The sequence below is a fragment of the Macrotis lagotis genome, chromosome 8 (genome assembly GCF_037893015.1).
Source record: "Macrotis lagotis isolate mMagLag1 chromosome 8, bilby.v1.9.chrom.fasta, whole genome shotgun sequence".
In the NCBI taxonomy this organism is placed as follows: Eukaryota; Metazoa; Chordata; class Mammalia; order Peramelemorphia; family Peramelidae; genus Macrotis; species Macrotis lagotis.
The window spans coordinates 137002396-137023068 of record NC_133665.1 but is presented as its reverse complement, the minus strand read 5'-3'; the positions used below and the strand labels follow the sequence as shown (position 1 = coordinate 137023068).

The 20673-nt window shown below is 37.6% G+C and overlaps 1 protein-coding gene across 2 annotated transcripts in view; it reads right to left on the bottom strand.

Annotated features, from left to right (window-relative positions):
* Nucleotides 1-19684, bottom strand: part of CFAP100 (cilia and flagella associated protein 100) — a 47225-nt gene extending 27541 nt beyond the window's left edge. Inside the window, exons 1-5 of one of the 2 annotated variants that reach the window (XM_074198456.1) lie at nt 19528-19684; nt 13063-13202; nt 12396-12479; nt 12206-12288; nt 10421-10613 (exon numbers count right to left, since the gene is read on the bottom strand). In XM_074198456.1, coding sequence (XP_074054557.1) covers nt 10421-10613; nt 12206-12288; nt 12396-12479; nt 13063-13105 — 403 coding nt within the window. In that variant the 5' untranslated portion in view covers nt 13106-13202; nt 19528-19684. The remainder of the gene's footprint in view (nt 1-10420; nt 10614-12205; nt 12289-12395; nt 12480-13062; nt 13203-19527) is intronic. The other variant, XM_074198457.1, reaches the window with a different exon arrangement.
* Between the last annotated feature and the right edge of the window lie 989 nt (nt 19685-20673).

Below are 20673 nucleotides of genomic sequence, written 5' to 3'. Positions count from 1 at the left end.
GACTTGAATGCAAATGTGGCCTCACCCTAGTTTTGTGACCTGGACAAGTCATTAAACCTGCTTCAGTTTCCTTAAATTGTAAAAATGAGAAAAATAATAGCACCTATCTACTTGCACTGTTGTAAGAATCAAAAGAGATAATATTTGTAAAATACTGGAATATAGTAGACCACATAGAAATGTAACTATTTTATATTATTATTTATTATTATATTATTTATATCATGAAACTATAAAAGTTTAGCAAAATGTTTCTTCTTTTTATTTCTACCCTCTTGGTGGTGGGGGTAGGGATGATCTCTCATCCTTGGATGTTCTCATCAACTGGTGCAGACTGTGACTGTGTCTCATCCTGTGTCATCCTTGCCATTTTGCAAAGTGCTGGAGGCCATCCTATGGGTATTTTTGAAGACTTTATTATAGTAAAAACTGTGTAGAATTAACTTGTATTTCTTCCTTCTGCCCTGAACATCCACTGTTTTCTTCCATATTTCTTCCTTTTGCCTTGGGATGCCCTTTCTTTTCCTCTTCATCAGTTAAATTCTTACCAGTCTTCCTTTAGAGTCTCCCAAAGTCTTCCCATGATCCCATCAGTGGTTTCATTTACGAAGTATTTATTAAACACCTAACGTGTTCCAGGCAACCTCTCCTGAGTCCTAATTAGCAGTTTTGGCTTTGGAGTGAGTGGCATGAAATGTACCCTCAAATCAACCTTTTTTTTCCCCTTAGTTTTTTGCTTTTGGCTTTTGGTGAGGTGGTTGGGGTTAAGTGACTTGCCCAGGGTCATACAGTAAATGTCAATGATCCAAAGCTGGATATGAACTCAGGTCCTCTGGATTTCAGGACCAGTCTCTATCCATTGAACCACCTAACTGCTCCCAAGTCAACCTTCTAAGACCAATTGGTTTGAGTGAGTAGGAGTATGCATAAGAGGAGATACCCCAAAAGAATGTGAGAATGAGAGGAAGCAGAGCAGGGATGGACAAGGGAAGATATCATCTGGGATGTGGCTGTGAGTAGCAAATGGAGCATTGTTTTGTCTTTAAATTTTTTTTCTCTTGGTATCTTTAGTTTTTATATAACGTGCCTTGTCCAATATATTCCTCCCACCTTCCTGCCTAGATAGTAGTCTCTAATAACAAAGAATTTAGAAAAGAGAAAAGAAAAACAATTGGGTCACATCAATATATTTGCCGAAGTCGATGTTATACTATCCCACACTGGTAGCCCCCCAACTCTGAAATAAGGGATAAATACACATTCTTCTGCAAGGCTGGTCATTGTAATTTCACGGCATGTGGTTGTGTTTTGTGATCCCTTCTCTTAGCATCACTATTGTCATTGTGTAAATAGATTATATTCCCCTATCTCAAGTCCAATGAAATCTTCTCATGCTTTTCTTCATATTCATCATTTTTTACAAGTGCAGAAATATTTTGTCATAGTCATCTACTACAGCTTTGGCCATTCCCCAATCAATGGGCATCTATTTTGTTTCCAATTCTTTGATGCTGCTATGAATTGTATTTCTATTGTGGATGCCTCTGAACTGGATTGATCTTGCTAAGTAGATGCTAAATTCAGTTATTCCTCAGCAGTTAAAAGTAGACAAGTGCTACGGCCCTGGATTCTGAGGGTCTTGGGACTTTTCATAAATCAAAAATATGTGATTGGTGCCCCAATTTATGGTGTCCAAAAAGAATGTCATAATATGGCCTGTGTCAAACACAGGCCCTTAGAAGAAATACAAGAAGACTATTTCTCTCAGAGGTGGCAGTTCAACAGATGTGGATCATTTTGTGTATTTTTTAGATTTTTTTGATGTATTGATCATTTTTTAAAATTTTTTCCCTCCCTCTTTTTATTTTAAAAATATGTGTTCATGGGATGGCTGGAGGAAAATTTAAACAATGTAAAAACCCCAAAAAATTTATTTTAAAAAATAACTATAGATTGTATCTGTCACTATAGCTATGGATTGGGGCAGCTAGGTGGCAAAGTGGACAGAGCACTGATCTTGGAGTCAGGAGGACAGGAGCTTGAATCCAGCCTCAGACACTTGCCACTTACCAGCTGTGTGACCTTGGGCAAGTCACTTAAACCTGAAAGCCTCCTGTCCATGGCTATTTCTAGTTATCCAGATTCAAATCTAGCCACTGAACCTAGATGGCTCCAGAGAAGAAAGTGAAACTGGTGACTCAGCACACATCACCACCCAAATTCAACTCTTGTGCTTGACATGGCATCACGTCCCTGGTCCCTGATGTTATCATCTTTGAGAACAAAGGACATTGTCTTCATCACCATCATCATCAGAGCTCTGGATTAAAAGACCCCTCTCAACTTATGTATAATCATTCAAGTTAACTATATATATGTATGTATATATATATATATATATGCATGTATATATACAATATACATAGAAGAGCCTTTATTTCAAACATAGAAATAATGGGGACAAAAACAAGGATTCATAATAATTCATAAAAAATTAAGACAGTTCTCCTACCATCTCTGTTACATATGTCTGACCCTTAGAATACAGATTTAGTTCCTTAGATTCACAGTACTATTCTGTGGTTGAGATTTCTCCAAAAGAATCAGATTTCAGGCCCCACCTTTCTCTTTTGAGCCCCTAAGGACCTTTGTGATCCTTTAGACCAAGGGGTGGGGAAACTTTTTAACATCAAGGATACTTACCATACAAAATTATCAAATTAAAAATCCCAACCCTAAAAAGATCCTTGATTTGTTGAATTTTGTGTCCTACCTGTGGTTGCCTTGGCAGCTCCAAACCAAATGATTTTCCTAGACTTATATAATCCATGGGCTGAATGTTCCCTACCCCTGCTCAAAGCTTATAGTACTACCATAGGGTTTCTGGGCTCCCCACCCCTGCTCTAGGCTTATAGTACTAAAACAGGGTCTGGGGGCTCTCTGAAATAGAAATTTGTACTTGGTGATGAAAATGAAACACCATCCCTTCTTCCATCAGACCTGCACAACCTGCATATCTCACAACAGCATACAAGAGCAAAGTCCAGGTAGATTGTTTTACACTATGGCTTTTTCCCAGGCCTCTTGCTTGTTCCTCTTTTCTCCAGGAGAATAATTTGGTATTATCCTGGATAGATCTCTCCTCCTCTTCTAGGAGGTCAAGACAAGTACTTTGACATTGACTAGGAACTTAGTATTAACCAAGAAATTCCCCCTTCACTCTTCCAATGAGATATTTCATATTATTTTCTATTTTTCAGTTTTTTGGCTGTTTTATTGTTTCTTGATTTCTCATGAAGTCATCAGCTTTCATTCAATCAATTCAAGTTTTTAAAGGAATTATATTCAGTAATTTTTGTCTCTTTTACCAAGTCATCTTTTTTCATAACTTCCTTGCATTACTTTCATTTCTTTTTCCAATTTTTCCTCTACCTTATATGATCTTCAAAATCCTTTTTTTTAAAGTCCTCTGGGTAATTCTTTCTGGGCTTATATCCAGTCTGCATTTTGTTTTGAGACTTTCCTTGTAGATGTTTTCAAGTCATTGTCTTCTGAGTTTGTGTCAAGCTTCCCTATCACCATAGTAGCTTTCTACAGACAGGTTCTTTGTTATTTGCTCATTTTTTCAACCTTCTGCACTCTACTTATTTCTAGGGGTGGGGTAGAGGGATGTCTAGACTGAACTTCTGTCTTTTATGTGTTTCTGCTGCTATTATAGCTCAACAGTTCCCTGTAAGTGTTTGGTGCTTCTAAAGTAGTGTAAACTGGGGAGAGGTTGAAAGACTCTCCTAGTCTGTGCTTTTTTTTTTTATTGCAAGGCAAATGGGGTTAAGTGGCTTGCCCAAGGCCACACAGCCAGGTAATTGGTCTTTATATAAGTATGCTCCCCGCTCCCTTATGACTAAGACTACTCTTCTTCATCCTGCAATAGCAGACTAGAGTTCTTCAGTTGCCTGATTCTGCATCTGCTTTTACAGAGTTCGCCTGAAATTTCTTTCTGATGGAGGTGTTTGCTTTTCTTAACATTTCTGGTGCTTGGCCACTCTCCCTGCTGCCACCCCACAACCCATAGCTGGTATCACTTCTACCACTGCCACCATGCCATGCTTCTGGTCAGCACCCACCCCAGTGTGTGAAGGTTTCTCTTTCTGGCTTCCTAGCCTGCTCTGGGATAGAAAAAATGTCTTGTGATTTTTTTTGGTTGACTTTCCCACTGTAAAATTCAGCTTGACAATCTTTTAAGTTGTTGTAGAGCAATGTGTTGGGACATCTCAGCAAAAATGCTATCATCTTGGCTCTACCTCTCCTCCTTCTCTCTTAGGAAGAAAGAGTCTAGGAACACTTGTCACTCCACCACTGCTCTGATAGCTTCTATCTCTCTTGTTATATGGTGTCCTCTTGAGAAATTTTACTGATGCTCTGTTGCCTCTCTAAAGCTGCTATCTTTAAATCTTCCAACTTAAGGAAAGGCGCCTACTAAATAGATTTTTCCTTCTCCAAGGATCCAAGTCTGGTTTATCATGTCCAAAGAGTGTTCCTGACTCTCTAGAACTCCGGGTCAGTTTCCTGGATATTGTAGGTCAATATTTGATGAAGAGAATCTACTTTACTGAGAGTTCCTGTGAACTCCATTCCTGAATTATTTTTATTTATTCATTTGTTTGTTTGCTTATTTATTTAGCTTTTTGCAAGACAACCTTGCAAGGTTAAGTGGCTTGCCCAAGGCCACACAGCTAGGTAATTATTAAATGTCTGAGGCCAAATTTGATCTCAGGCACTCGAGTCCAGGGCCGGTGCTCTATCCACTGTGCCACCTAGCCATCCCCATTCCTGAATTATTAAAAAAAAACCCAAGTATTTATAAAACACCTATATATTATGGTCAAGGCTAGGAGTTAAAGACAAAAACCTAAGGAGTCCTTGTCCCTCAGAGACCCTACATTCTACTTACATATTTTATTTTAGAAAGTAGCCCTCTATGGATCATTTTATCTATTTCTTCTTAATATTAGACTTAAGATACCTGCTTTGCAGAGATCAGAAGGTAAGCTTAATATTCAACACAACACAGAAATAGAACTAAGAATGGCAAAGCAAACAAACTGAATCACTTGATATTATGCCTGGGATTCAGATCTTTTAAAACACATATTAGTTACATCAAGCTATTACTTAAGAGGATTGTTGATTGTCATGAAGCCACCTTAATAATCCCAAATCCCAATTATCTGGAGAGAGCAGAAGAGTTTGTTTATATCCTTACCAAGGGAATTTCTGGCAAATTTTAATCAATGACCTCAGATTATAAGGCTTGAATTTAGGTTACATATAAAGAACAGTCTGTTTAGGCAATGAGAAATAGCTTGACCTATTGGATAGAATGCCAGATTTGGAACCAGGGAGACACATGCTTGAAGCCAACCTCAGACACTTAACTCTCTGTAGGATCCTGGGCAAGTCATTTACCAACTTCCAACACTGTTTTTACAGGGTTGTTGTAAATGTTAAATGAGATTATTTCCATCTCCATATCTAGCTCTGATTCTTTGTATCTGTAGCTTATCCATATCTGCTGTGGTTGAATCATTTCAGTCATGTCCCATTCTTGTAATCCCTTTTGGGCTTTTCTTTTAAAGTATTTTTTTTTATTTTAGTTTTTTGCAAGGCAAATGGGGTTAAGTGGCTTGCCCAAGGCCACACAGCTAGGTAATTATTAAGTGTCTGAGACCGGATTTGAACCCAGGTACTCCTGACTCCAAGGCCCATGCTTTATCCACTACGCTACCTAGCTGCCCCTGGGGCTTTTCTTGATAAAGATACTAGATGGTCTGTCATTTTTCTTCTCTGGTTCATTTTATAGATAAAACCTGAGGCAAAGAGGGTAAATGACTCACCCAGGATCTCACAGTTAGTGAAGTCTGAGGTTGGGTTGGAACTCACAAAGATAAGCCTTCCTGACCACAGACCCAATGCTCTATCCATTGTGCCACTTAGCTGCCCAGTCATGCTTATATCTACCTCTATATTTGTATCTATCCAAGTTACTTTGCAAGCCATAAAAGTACTAGATAAAGCTGAAGACTCAGCTATTGGACTAAGAATTTACATTTCTGGGAAAATTGGAAAGCAATTGGCACAGTTTAGGTTGAGGTTAACATCTCATACCATATGCCACTGATATAAATGAATCAAACTCTCAAGCCTGACAAATATGAAGACTTGCTTTGCTCAGCTATAAGGGAGGCTTCTATTTGTGGAATCACTGGTAAGTAGCAGTGATACAAAAGTGATGCAAAAAAATCAATAAAAATTTGTCTAAAAAATTAAAGTTAACAATTCAACCTATTGAAAAAAGTCAAATATTTGATACATTGCTTTTCTTTTTAAACTTATTTTTATTAATTTTTTGCAATTAGTAAGCATTTTTTTTCCATTCCACTTCTCTCTCCATTTGAACAACAAAAAGAAGAAAGATTGAAAAGGAAGGAAAGGAAGGAAGGAAGGAAGGAAGGAAGGAAGGAAGGAAGGAAGGAAGGAAGGAAAGAAACTGTTCATTTCGTCATGTTTTATGGCTCAATAACACTCATATACTAAAATCTCCAGTCATTCCCCTTGACTGGCCATCCTTAGTTGCCACCACAAAAAGAAATGTTATAATTTTTTTTAACATATAGGTCTTTTTATTCTTTCTTTGATCTCTTTGGATCATAGACCTAATAGTTGCATTAGTATATCAGAATGAATGAACAATTTGTTGACTTTTGGGGAATACTCCAGATTTCTTTTCAGAATTATTAGATTAATTCATAGTTTTCCCAATGATGCATTAGTGTCTTTCTTCACAGAATCACTCCAATTTTGATTATTCCCAATTTTTGTCATCTTTGTCAATTTACCATGATATGAAATGTCAGAATTGTTCTGATCATCATCATTATTATTATTAGTGATTTGGAGCATTCTTTCTTATGGTTAATAGACTGCTATTCTTTTGAAAGCTGTTTGTTCATATCCCTTAACTTCTTATCCATCAGGGGAATGGTTTTTGTTATTTTATAGACATATACATATGTGTATGTTATGTATCAAATATATTGATATATATGTGAGTATATCTATCTATAAATCTCTATAGATATGTCTATGAGTGTGTGCATATATATGTCTCTATCTATCCATATGGACATATATATGTATATATATATATATGTATATATATATATATATATATATATATATATATACTTATTTTGGATATCAACCAAATTCTTATTTATTTATTTTATTTTTTCAAGGCAATGGGGTTGTGACACGCCAAAGATCACACAGCTAGGTAATTATTAAGCATCTGAGGTCAGATTTGAACTCAGGTCCTCCTAACTCCAAGACCAGTGCTCTATCCACTGTGCCACCTAGTTCTTATATGAAAAATTTGATACAAAAATTGTTTGCCACTCCCCCCTTCTTTTCCTAGATAAATTGATTTTCTATGGTAGCTTTACAGTTTCATATAATCCATTATCTATATTATCTTTTGTAATTGACTATCCCTTGTGTTCCTAACAGTTCCCATAACTATAAAAGGTATATAATCTCTTTTTCTTGTAATTTTAATTTTATGATATTTAATTTTAAGGTCATAAAGTAATTTAGAACTTACAGTGGAATATGATTGTCCAGCAATTATATTTTTTAATCAAAGAAGGAAATTTTTCCCAAGTATTTTATGTTTATCAAATTCTGGGTTATTGCATTCCATTTCTTCTTATTCTCTCTTTTCTAGTCTCTCCTTTTGATGTACTCTTATTTTTAACTAATACTAAACAGTTTTGATGACTGCTAATATATGATATAGTTTGAAATGTTATTAGTCCTTATCCTCTACCTCTTTTCATTGTTCCCATTGACATTTTAGATATATTGTTTCTACAAATGAATTGTACTATTACTTTATAGTATTCTGTAAAACAATGGTATCAAATTCAAATGGAAATGAGGCCACTAATTCATATATATATATGTGTGTGTGTGTGTGTGTGTGTGTGTGTGTGTGTATCCATACAGGCCATATGTTGACTTAGTTAAATGTTTTATTGTGTTTTCATTTCATTTGTTAAATATTTCCATTTTCTATCCCATTCTCCCTTCTTTCCTTCTTCCCCACTTAGATAAGATAATAACGTAAATTTTATATCCTCTGTATATTTTTTTTAGTTTTGCTGGTACAATATTAAAATACAAATTAACCTTGATAATTGCCATTTTTATTATTTTGGCACAGCCTAATCATGAGCACTGATTATTCTTCAGGGTTTTTTCTATAAGGACTCTTTTGAACTGAGTCTATGAAATTCAGCTTTAAGTATTTTAAACATTTTGTGCTATTTTGAATGGAATTTCCCTTTTTATTATTTGCTCCTAAATTTGTTATTGAGATAATCCCACTCTCATAGGATTGTTCTGAATCAATTGTAAATTGCTTAGCATAGTGATAAATGTTTATGCCCATCTCTTTCTGCTTGTTATTATAAAGGAAATACTATTGATTTTCATGGGTTTACTTCATCACTTGTAAATTTGCAAAAGGTATTGTCTTGATTGGTATGTTTACTGACTTCCTAGAATTTTCTAAGTAGAACATCATGCCATCAGCAAATAGGAATAGTTTTATCTCCTTTTTACCTATCTTTAAACTTTTAATATCTTACTCTTGTTTTATTTTCACTTCTTAATTTTTCTGGAACTATATTTAAAAAGTCATTATTTTCTATCAATAATAGTCACTTTTGGGGTGGCTAGGTGGTGCAGTGGATAAATCACCAGCCCTGAAGTCAGGAGTAATTGAGTTCAAATCCACCCTCAGACACTTAATAATTACCTAGCTGTGTGGCCTTGGGCAAGCCACTTAACCCCATTTGCCTTGCAAAAACCTAAAAAAAAATAATAGCCACTTTTCCAAAACGATAAGTATTTAGATATCAATATTGAATCATCCAATAAGTATTCATGGGAATACAAAAAATGAATACTAAAGTTTTCATATGAACAGTCTTTTTCTCTGACAATTCAGGAAACAGTTTTGGATTTTGCAAGGACTCAAAATTATGACATTAAATTTAATTAAGTAAATCATAGGTTTTAGCGTTATAAGGGACCAAAAATTTAACCAGTATTAATGAATTCACTTATAATAATATTGATGATGATGATGACTCATATTTCTATTCTCCTTTAAGATAAAATTCATCCCTCATTATTTATGGGGCTTATGAGTTGAACAAGTCTGTCTCTGCTCTGGACATGCCCCCCCTTCTTGACCTCAAGACCATTTTAACTTTCCCTTTTCTAGAAATTTCTATCCCACATGATTGTTTTCTTATTTGGTTCAGCTAGATCTTCCCTAGTCAAAAATCAAGGTTTCCCTGCCTATGACATCAGAAATGGGAAACCATTCAAATGTGCCTGTGTGTGAATCTGCTCCTGTCTTTTTCAAATTTGCAATCTCCTTCCCATCCAGTGTGGAGAAACTGGATGTTTCAAGTCCAAGGATATACCTCTCTATGAGACCCTTGTTTCTTCTCCCATAATGTCCCAAAGATCACCCCAACTAGAAGTGTGGAGTCACTCTGAACTGGCTCATAGAAGATGCTCAAATTTTAATATTTTTGTACCTTGAAAATGGGTAAATGCCATAAATCAGGATTTAATTTATTGCTTTTTGATTGTCTAGACTTAAGTGTTGATGATGCAAATTAACTTAAAAGTATGTCATGCCTACAGATTGATTGACTGATTGATTTTTCTGGGAGCTGATTGTTAAACACTAACCAGCAGGTGATTGCTAAATACTGATTATAGCAAGGGTTCCTGTCACCTTCCCTGGATGCTATGGGTTATGGGTCATGTTTAATCACTGACTAACATCTCTTTAACCAAAAGGGCTTAAATGTTAACCAAAGAATCAAAAAAATACGCCCTTGGGAAGGAAATGTAAGTTCTTTTCCTTGAGTATTCCTCTTTAGTGTGATCTGGTAAACCAATCAAAAATATCCTTTATTTTCTCCATTCATTTTGGTTTTTCAGGCTTCCTTGTATGGTCTAAAATGTGTCAGTATAAAGATTTGTTGCTTTCTATATCACTGATCTGTCTGATTCTTTTGTGACTCTCAGTTCCATGAACTGGGATGGATAGATGGGGGGGGCACATATATTATTGTCCCACTTTATAAATGAGGAAATTGAAGTTCAGAGAAGTGATACAGCAGAGTCAGATTTTCCACTTTTAAATTGTGTTCTATTTTCAGAATCACACTCCATTTTGAAGACTAAGTCTTAGAGAAATGAGATGATTTACAGAATCCCACTACACCCAGGCCATGGAATGTTGGCTTAGATTTTCTGGGTTTAGCACTAACTCTACCTTTGGTGATGGAAATTTTACAGGAAGCGCTCTCTCGAAGTTTTCGGAGACGCTGGGCCTCAGCACGTACAGCTTGTTCCTCCATGTGGTCTTCTGTCTGTAGCTGCCTCTGAAGGTTAGTGCTCTTAGCAGCTATCTTAGAGAAATAGGTCATCTTCTCATGGACTTTCTGGGTTTTCTTTGCCTCTTTTTCCTGGGGGGGAACAGGTTGGTTAGATTAGAAGCCCAACTTGCCCTCTTCCCCTCCCCACTCACCTCCAATCATCCAAAGAGGAAATCAACATGGCGGGGATGCTGCAGGTTACAGGGTTGTCTGTCCTCAGTCTGGACCATGTTGTCATATCTGGGTGTTCTTTTCTTAATTAATGGCTAGTTTGTGACTACTAGATGTTGGAGAGATCATGTAATGATGGAACTGGTGAGAATGCATGTGTGTGTGTGTGTGTGTTAAGTGTGATCGGCAGACACACAAAAATACACATACATTGAAGTATACCAAGAAAAACAAAGAGAGAGACACACAAAGTTAAAGGCACATGGAGACAAAAGGAAAAGAGCAGCTATGGGTTATGGCTCATACTTAATCCCTGGCTGACATCTGCTTTAACTGAAAGGGTTTGAATATTAACCAAAGAATCCAAAAATGGAGGGAAGGAAATGTAAATTCTTTTCTTTGACTATTCCTCTTTATGTGATCTGGTCAACCAATCAAAAAGAATCTCCATCTCTTTACTGAACAGCCCCTATTCTATGTTGCAGATTTTCTGTCAGACAGGAGTAGCAACAATCAGTCTCTGCCCTTGGAGAGCTTCTAGTTTATCTGGGAGCTCCCATATGGAAAAACAGCATATCCCATATTTAACACTGAAAATCATGCTACCAAATGCAGGTTGACTGGAACAAACTCCAGTATCTGCTGCTAGCCTGGACTTTCTCTCTCCTGATTTTTAGTTCTATGGGGAAATGCTAACAATGAGTCCAGACTGTAGACAACATGGAAGAAGTGACCTTGGAGATGAGCTTGGAAGGATGGATTAGAATTTGCCAGAAGAGAGGGGAGGGCATTGTGGGGTGGGGGAAAGCCTAGCATATGCAAATATAGGAGATAGGAACAAACCAGGTCTATTTGTGGGATAGGAAGTAAACCCTAAGAGAAATATTTCAAGCAGGGGAATCATAGGAGATAAAAATTGAACAGGATGGGTAGAGGCAGGTTATGGAGAACCCAGCATAGGAATTTGGATTTGATAACATAGGCACTGGGGAACCATCAAAAGTTCTTAATAAAAGCTCTATCTTGGGGTGGCTAGTTGGTGCAGCAGATAGAGGACCAGCCCTGGAGTCAGGAGGACCTGAGTTCAAATTTGACCTCAGACACTTCATAATTACCTAGCTGTGTGACCTTGGGCAAGTCACTTAACCCCACTGCCTTTCAAAAACCAAAAATTAATAATAATAAAAAAATAAATGAAAGCTATATCTTGGGAAGATTTCTCTGGTAGCATGTGAAAGGAGGATCAGAGTTAACTGGAAGCAGGGAATTGAGCTAGGAGACTATTTCAAATTATTTTCAGTACCATATGTACAAGATTATTAAAGTTCTTCATGGGAATGATCACACTGTGAGGAAACAGTCTGAAGACAGAATGACACAGGCTTGATCAGTACATTCTGGTAGAATGGAGATACAGGAGCATTGAGTGAAAGAAGACTCATCTCAAGGTGTCTTTGTTTTTGTTTTGTGGTCAGATAGAGAATCTCCCCCACCCCAAGTCCATCACTTACCAACCGAAGCCTTTCTCTTTCTTTGTCTCGAAGCACAAAAAAGTCTGTGTCTGGAGACAGGTGGAAAGGGTTTTTCCCCTCATCTGTGTTAAAGAAAGAAAAAAGCAAGGGGAAAAAAACCCCAATCCCTTGCTGCCTACAAATATTAAAGCTCTTACCTCAAAGACCACCATTAAGCAAGTATTATTACCTGAGGCTTGCTCCGTGACTGGAAGCTCAGCCGAAAATCCATAAGGCAAATATAAGTAACTACTAGGAGCTTCATGGGCTTTTTCTGCAGAGACAAAGATGTAACATCATGATAGATCCAACATCACTACTTTTTATATATTTTGTTTTTCCCCAATTACATGCTATAGTAATTTACCAATATTTTTGAGTTCCAAATTCTATCCCTTTCCCTCCCTGTTCTCAGACATAAATAATCTGATATAGTTTATAGATAGCATCACTATTCATGAGTTGTTTTTCATTTATCTGAACTCATTCTTTCCCTCAATCTTTAGCAGCTAGTTTGTGAGGTAGGCTGACGAAAAGTCAATCTCCTGTTTCTCTGAGCAACCCAACGGCTCAGTAGAATGAGAATTATTAAGCTCACTTTATAGATGGGAAACGTGAAGCTAAGAGAATTCTTCCTATGGTCCTTTGAGAACCTCCTTCTTATATAGTTACCATGGTATAGAACCTTCATGCTTCTAACCTCTAGGACAATTTCTTTGTGAATTTTCCCGGCACAGCTGTGAAGTTCAGTTCTAAAATGGTCTTGCATTTGTTGCTACTCTAAATTCTAAGTTAAAAAAGATTATTGTAGGAATTGTTGGGGAATTGAATGCTAAAATAACTGCTTGAAATCCTACCATCATCAGTCATCTTCTGGGATGCAGATGGCAACTTGGACATTTTGTAATAATGGGACTGCTAACAACTCTTCTCCCAAGAGATCACCTAAGGATGATCCTTCTCGATCATCCAATAGGGATGCCAGCTGCTGAAGAACCTGGAGAAAGAAGACATCCCAGAGAATCACAGTTGGTGGAGCTGAAGACACTCCTTACAAGCAATATGATGAAATGGAAATATGGTACTCCAAGCAATAGAGAGAAATGGGAAAGACTTTGGACTGGGATTCAGAGGCTCCAAGCTCATGTCCCATCTTTGTGATCTTCCTCTCTCAAAAATTCCATTTTCTCCTCTCTCACAGAGTTGGACCAAATAGTGTCCAAGTCACTTCCAGTTCTAAATCCTTACTAGCATTCGAGTTTGGCCAAAACATTAAGAGGGCTTAGAAGTCTAGCCATAGGGAAAGGATTCTGGGAAGATGGCCAAGGAGATCAGAAAACTTTCTAAATTTCCTCCTTAAAAAGAGATAGAACATAGCCCCAGAACAACAGAAAAAACTATGGGTGTAACCATTTTCCAAAAACAACTTTAGAAGTCTGCAGGAAAGACCTGACCCCCAGGGATAGAGCTTCCAGCACAAGTATAGTGCAAACACCTCCAGATGGACTCTGCAGAATCAACAACAGCAAATAGTGGAGGCAGCTGGAGTTGGGAGAAAGCCTCAATCTTAGAAACTTTCTTCTCTTGGATAGTGTGGAAGTCTGACCACCGAACAGGAGGAGACTGAAGGACTTTCCATTGTTCAGGATGCCAAGCACGGTTATACTGACCAGAGCAGTTTCAGATTGGGCTGCTGCTGTGAGGGAGAAGGAGCTGGCACACACCAGAGAAATGCAGTGGTGGTGGTGGGGGGGAATGAGGGGAAGTGAGTACGAGCATGTGCAGGAGAATACAGTCCCTGACCCCAGGTCCAGGGCAGAGAGGACAGTTGTAGTTTGCTACCAGAGGGACCACAGGGAGTAAGATCATTTGCCACTTGTATCTATGGCTTAGGAGTAGAGAGGAGAGTCCAAAGTTGAGCTCCTAAAAAGAGCTAAGAAACTAACAGTAAGAAAGACCTGAGGTTTGGGGCATTAATCCCCGTCCCCCAGGACTAATATTTGATCACATTAGCTGCTGCTAATAAAAATGACAACAGCAATAGTAACAACAAACCAATAAAAATGAGCAAGAAAAGGAGAAAGAACCACCATGGATAGCTTCTACAGGGACAGAAAAGATCTGGGTTCATATTCATAGGAAGAGAATGGAAATCAAAATGCTACTCCTTTTCCAATGAAAAATAACGAATTATGCCAAGTACAAAAGATTTCCTAGAAGAACTTAAAAAGAACTTTAAAAATTATAAAAGGGAGAAAGTAAATTTAGGAAAAAGAATAAGTATAATCCAAGAAAATTATGAAAAGTGTCAACCAACTTGAAACTGAGAATCAAAAACTCGAGGAAGAAAATATTTCCTTGAAAATTAAAATTGGATGGGGCGGCTAGCTGGCATAGTGGATAAAGCACTGGCCCTGGAGTCAGGAGTACCTGGGTTCAAATCCGGTCTCAGACACTTAATAATTACTTAGCTGTGTGGCCTTGGGCAAGCCACTTAACCCTGTTTGCCCTGCAAAAACCTAAAAAAAAAAAATAAAATTGGATAAAAGGAAGCTAATGGCATTCTAAGACACAAAGAAATAATAAAATAGAATCAAAAGAATGAAAAAATAGAAGACACTGTGAAACATCTCATCAGAAAAGCAAATGATCTGGAGAATAGATGGAAGAGAAATAAGAAAAGTGGAACTGCCTGAAAATTATGATAAGAAAAAAATCTTGATACAATATTACAAGAAATTATTAAAGAAAATTGCCCTGAAGTTCTAGAACAAGAAGGCAAAGCAGAAATAGAAAAACATCCATTGATCTCCAGAAAGAGATCCCATGTGGAAAACTTATAGGAATATCATAGCCAAATTTCCAAGCTCCCAAGCTAAAAAGAAAATATAGGAAACCACAAGAAAAAAAAACAATCTAAATATCTTGGAACTACAATAAGGATTACACAAGACCTAGCAGTTAGGTCTGTGTAAGGACCAACATTGAAGGACCAACAATCTTGAAATAATATATTTCATAGAGCAAGAGTTGAGGTTAAAACTGAGTGTAATTTACCCATCAAAAGTTAAGTATAATCCTGGACACTTAACAAACTGAAGAATTTCATGCTTTGTGACAAGAAACAACAAAACTTAAGGGAAAACTCATGATATAACAACAATCAGAAGAAACTAAGGACCAATTATAAGGGACATAATAAGGTCAAATTACTTATTTTTACCTATATAACAATATTATCAGTTCTTTTATGATTGTCATTTTTATTTGGGCCATCTAGAAAAAACCTGTCACTGAGCTGAATATGATGAGATGAGTCTAAAAAGCTATGCTGTAGGGAGAGATAAAAAGGACTATTATCTCATACAAATGAGGCAAAAGGAAAAAGAAACAGAAGAATCTAGCCGGATAGCAGGTAATGCTGAAGCTCTCACTGAGAATGTATTAAAAAGAGGGATATATATATATATATAATATATGGATATATATATGGATATATATATCTATATCTATATATATATATCTATCTATATGGATATATATGGATATATCTATATCTATATCTATATCTATATCTATATCTATATCTATATCTATATATTTAGAAGAGTATAAAAGTCTTATAAATTCAGAAAGAAGCAAGAAAGTAAAGATATAGGATGGGGGAGATGATACGGGAGGAATTCTTAGAGGAGTGAGTAGGTAAATGAATAGGAGGGGGCAAGGTGGTGGATAGAAGTAAAGAAGAGGAGAAAGGGGAGACAGGAAAGAATGAAAAAGACAGTGAGAAAAAATAGGAAAGAGGAAATATATATATGTTAGAACAGACATAGGAACTATGAACATAAACATAAAATACTTATTTGCAAATAAATAAGATCGAAATAAAGTAGTATTTACTGTTCAATGGGAAGATAAAGCCAATATAATTATTTTAAATGACAATTTTTACCTAATTAATCTATTTCTGTAATGTCATTCCATTAAAATTGCTGAAAGTTATCTTAATGAGAAAAAAATATAAAATTCATTTGGAAGAACAAAGGGTCAGAAACTTCAAAGAGATCAGGGAAAGAAGGTACAAAGGAAACAGATTCAGTAGTTTTAGTCCTTAAACCATATTATCAGGTGAGAATATTGTTGAAGTGTAAAATGAATAATTTTGATTATTTTAAATTAAAGTTCTCTTGTATGAATAAAACATGAATAAAAGAATAAAAAGAAAGACCAAAATTGGGAAGATGCTTTTATGGACAATTAGATAGAATGTGATTGGGTTGGAATATTGTTGTGGTGTAGGAAATGATGAGCTGATTGAGAAAAACATGAAAAGACTTGGACCCATGAAGGAAGATGCTGTTCACCTCCAGAGAAACAGATGACAAGCATAGAAAGAGCTTACACATATATCTATGAGTATATGAGTCTATATTTACATATATGCATGATCATAAATGTCTATATCTATGTGTATGTATGTTTGCATGTGTATGTCTATATGTCTATGTGTATGTAAATACCGATATGTATTCACAATTATTTGTAGTCTTCTTGGGGGGGGGATAAAGTAAAACATGCACAGCGGAGTACAAAAGAAAGCCTATAAGGAAGCAAAGAAAAGCTGGACAGCTTTGAATACAATGAATATACAATTCACTATATAGGATTTTCTTGAAATGGAAATATATTGTACTATATTGAATCCTCTCATATTCTGCTGTGTACATGGCAATATTTTACAATCCATTAATATTAAATACTTGTATTTATTCATAATTTAATTATTAATTATAAGAGCAAATTATTATGCTCATTAAATTATAATTAATTAACACATAACTATTAAACAACTATAATTTATGCATTATTCATTGTTATGACATTATTTGTTAAATACCTATTAATTAAACATGTCAGACATGGTGTACCTTCCTCACCTACTCGCTGGGATCAAAGCTTTGCAAACTGTTACAGGTTCATAGACTTTAGATGTAGGAAGAACTCCTTAGAAATTATATACTTCATCATTCCCCCATTTCGTAAATGAGGAAACTGAGACTATGGAAAAGAAGACATTTGTTCAAGGTTTCTTGAGTAGTTATCAGAATTGGAAAAATACCAAATCACATTTCTATTATGACTTGAAGGTTTATAAAATGCTTTCTTGACTAAATAAACCTTAAGTTAAGAAGTATAAGTATTATCTGTAACTTGCCTAGGGATTCATCTAATTAATAATACAGGATTTGGGATTCAAACCCAAATTTCTCCTGACAAGTCTAAAAACTAAATCTAAGGCTTCAGAATCCAAGTCTGGAGCTCACCCTCTGCATCAATATGCATTTTATTATTCACCAATGCTAGACTAGGGGCTGTGATGAGTACTGAGAGACAAAAAGATAAATGACATGGAATTTACCATCAAGGAGTTTACAGTCTATTAGGGAAATAAAACACAGATGTTAATAATTACAATATAAAATAGAACATAAAAGCATGACAATCAAAAAGGATCATTTTCAATTGGGAAATCAAAGAAAAACCTCATGGAAATATTTATTTACCCATTAGGATGACAAATCTAGAAGAGAACTGAAAGATCACTTGGTCAAACCTGGTCTTTTTACAGGAAAGGTAACTGAGTCTCAAAGAACAGAAGACTGGCTTAGTTAATGAACAGCAAAGCTGGAGCTCCTGTCCAGTCTAGTGTTCTTCCCACCAGAGCAATCAGTCCTAACCACACCATTATAACTAGTTGCAACCATTTGTGTTGGGAGCAATGGTGGAATGTTGGCAGCCACTTGAGACAGAACATAGAATGCTAGACTTGGAGTCAGGAAGAAATGTGTTTAAATCCTGTTTTGGGTACTTTCTAAGCTGGATGACTCCAATTAAATCACCCAAGTGTCTCTCTGTTTCCTTTGTCAAAAGTGAGGGTTAGAGTCTATGGCTTCTCAAGGTCTCTCACTCTAAATCTATGATCATTTGGAAGACACTGTCCTTCCCTTTGGAGCTTGCCCAGCACTTAGCTAGCAGAAGGAAGATGTGGAATACTTTAATGATGTGTCCTGGAGCTGGAGACAATGAGTAGAGTTTCTAATCTCTGCCACCACCTGTTTTACCTCTGGCCACTTACTTAACCTCAGTTTCCTCATCTGTAAATGAAAGATTTGGACTTAATTATCTATTACCTATTATCTAACTAAAGCCCCTTCCAATTTTATCTTCAAATCAAAATAACTCAAGTTGGGCTGAATTGAATTCAATTGAAAGAAAATCTGACTGGAGATAGGTGGAAATGGCAGAGATCGTGCAGGACAGTCTCTACTTTGTGCCAAAAGACTGGGGAGCAACACCATGGAAGATAGAGTAGGGAAATAAGATACGGATGCTAATAATTATAGTACAAATAGAATCTTGCCTTGCCCAGAACAGGGTCAGCACAGCTTTGTGCACTGTCCATGGATGGAAAGGGGGTTTGAAGTCCTGCCTTTGAAACCCTTGCTTTCTAAAAATCTGAGATAGGTCTGCGATGGGAAACATACAGTTTAATTGGCCAATCTTCTATCCTCCCCCACCCCCAAAACCAAACCAAGACTCCAATGTCAAATAGCCTCTATTACATGTAAGCCTGTCCCGGCTCTGACTCCTTTGTGAAACCACTAGTTGCTATAGGAAATAACCATATTGCATGTATATACATACATGCATAAGTACCTAAATAATATAAACATATATTCACATATGTATACACCCACACCCACACCCAATGTTTGTCCTTCATTCCTGAAGAAGACCTCTCAGGGAGGTGATGCCACGACAAGAACAAGAATTGGATTTGAGTGGGGGGGGGGCTGCCTCACTTTCTCCTCTGGAGCCATCTGGATCCAGTGACCGGATAGAAATCAGGGTGACTGGAGATGGCCCTGGAGGCGAGGCAAGCAGGATTAAGTGACTTACCCAAGATCACACAGCTAGTAAATGTCTGGGGTTGGATTGGAACTCCCATCCTTCTGACTCCAAAGCCAGTGCTAGAATGAAGAGGACCTTTCCAAACCTCACTAGAGACCCATAGAGGGTGGGAGGGCTGGGGAGGGGGGACAAGAAAGAAGCTAGAGTTCAAAAAAGGCAAACGGTTTGTTGGAGTCCCACAGCCCTGGGCTGAGACACAGCGGATCTAGAACTCATCCCTGCGCTCTATTCCCTGGCTTGGAGGTTTCTTCTTTTTAATTAAAAAAAAAGTTATTCCATTTCTTTCTTTCTTTCTTTTTTTCCTGTAAGAAATAAGAGGCTGGCTGGTGGTCTCCCAGGCCCGGACTCACCCACCGGCTCCCGGGTCCTTGGCCTTGCCCAGCACAGGGTCAGGTATCTGGGGGCTGCAGAGAAAAGCAAACAGAGGGCGGCCCGACACCCCTTCAAAGCAGCTGAACTTGGCCGAGACCGAATGCATGGACTGTGTTGTCGTTGCCAAGGCGACCATTCATCTGTTTCTCCTCGGAGACAGGTTGTCACAAGCGCCTCGGGAGCGCAGGTGGGGCCCGAACCCTGGGCGGAGGGAGGAGCGCTTGGACGCGTTCCACGGCGGTGGCCGGGGGCTGGGCGGTAAAATTAGGCTTTCTTTGCAGAAACGTTGGGAACCGTAAACAACACATTGAATCCTGAGTCAGAGGAACCAGATTCGAATCCTTCCTCGCCTGCTTCGAGGGAGTCTGGACCAGGTGGAGGGTTGGTACCCTTTGGGAATACCATAGACCCCTTTGGCAATCTGGTGAAGCCTCTGGGTCCCCTTTCTCAGAAGGATGTTTTTCATTGACTATAGCATCCCTGAAAGACTCCGTTATCCCAGAGATCAGCTGTTGTTCCTAGTGCAGCCCCTTAAGTGGCGGCTGAAGGAAACCAAAGGTGAGTGAACATCAAGATCCCCATAATGATCTCCAGGAGGGGAAACCCTGGAGTAGAGGATGTCTCCTAGGAATGATAAATTCCACAAAGCAGAACGCTTCCACTGTTTCATTGGGATCTCATGATAAGTCCAGAGAGGTCATCAGTAAAAATATTATCAACCCCTTTTTACCTAGGAGGAACCTGAGGCCAAAAGCAGTTAAGCAGTCAGTGGTGGAGCCAGCTTTAGAATGCAGGCCCTTTGATGGAATGACAGCAGGACTTGAGAGTCCCAGATTTCGGCTACTTGGGTACCTCCTCTGATTTGGGGGGATCACAACCTCCCCAGTCTGGGGCTGGAGTCAGGAAGGCTTTAAGTCAAATTCAGTTTCCTCCTTAACCTTTGCTCCAGTTTGCTCAGCTATAAAATGAGTATAATAACAGCACCTGGCCCCAGCATTGTGAAGATCAAACGAAGTAATGATTAGAAAGTTCTTGACATTTCTTTCTCTTTCCTCTTCCTCAGTCAAATCCAACTTCATACATTAGCTGTGTGATCCTGGATAGGTCACTTAACTGCTGCCTGC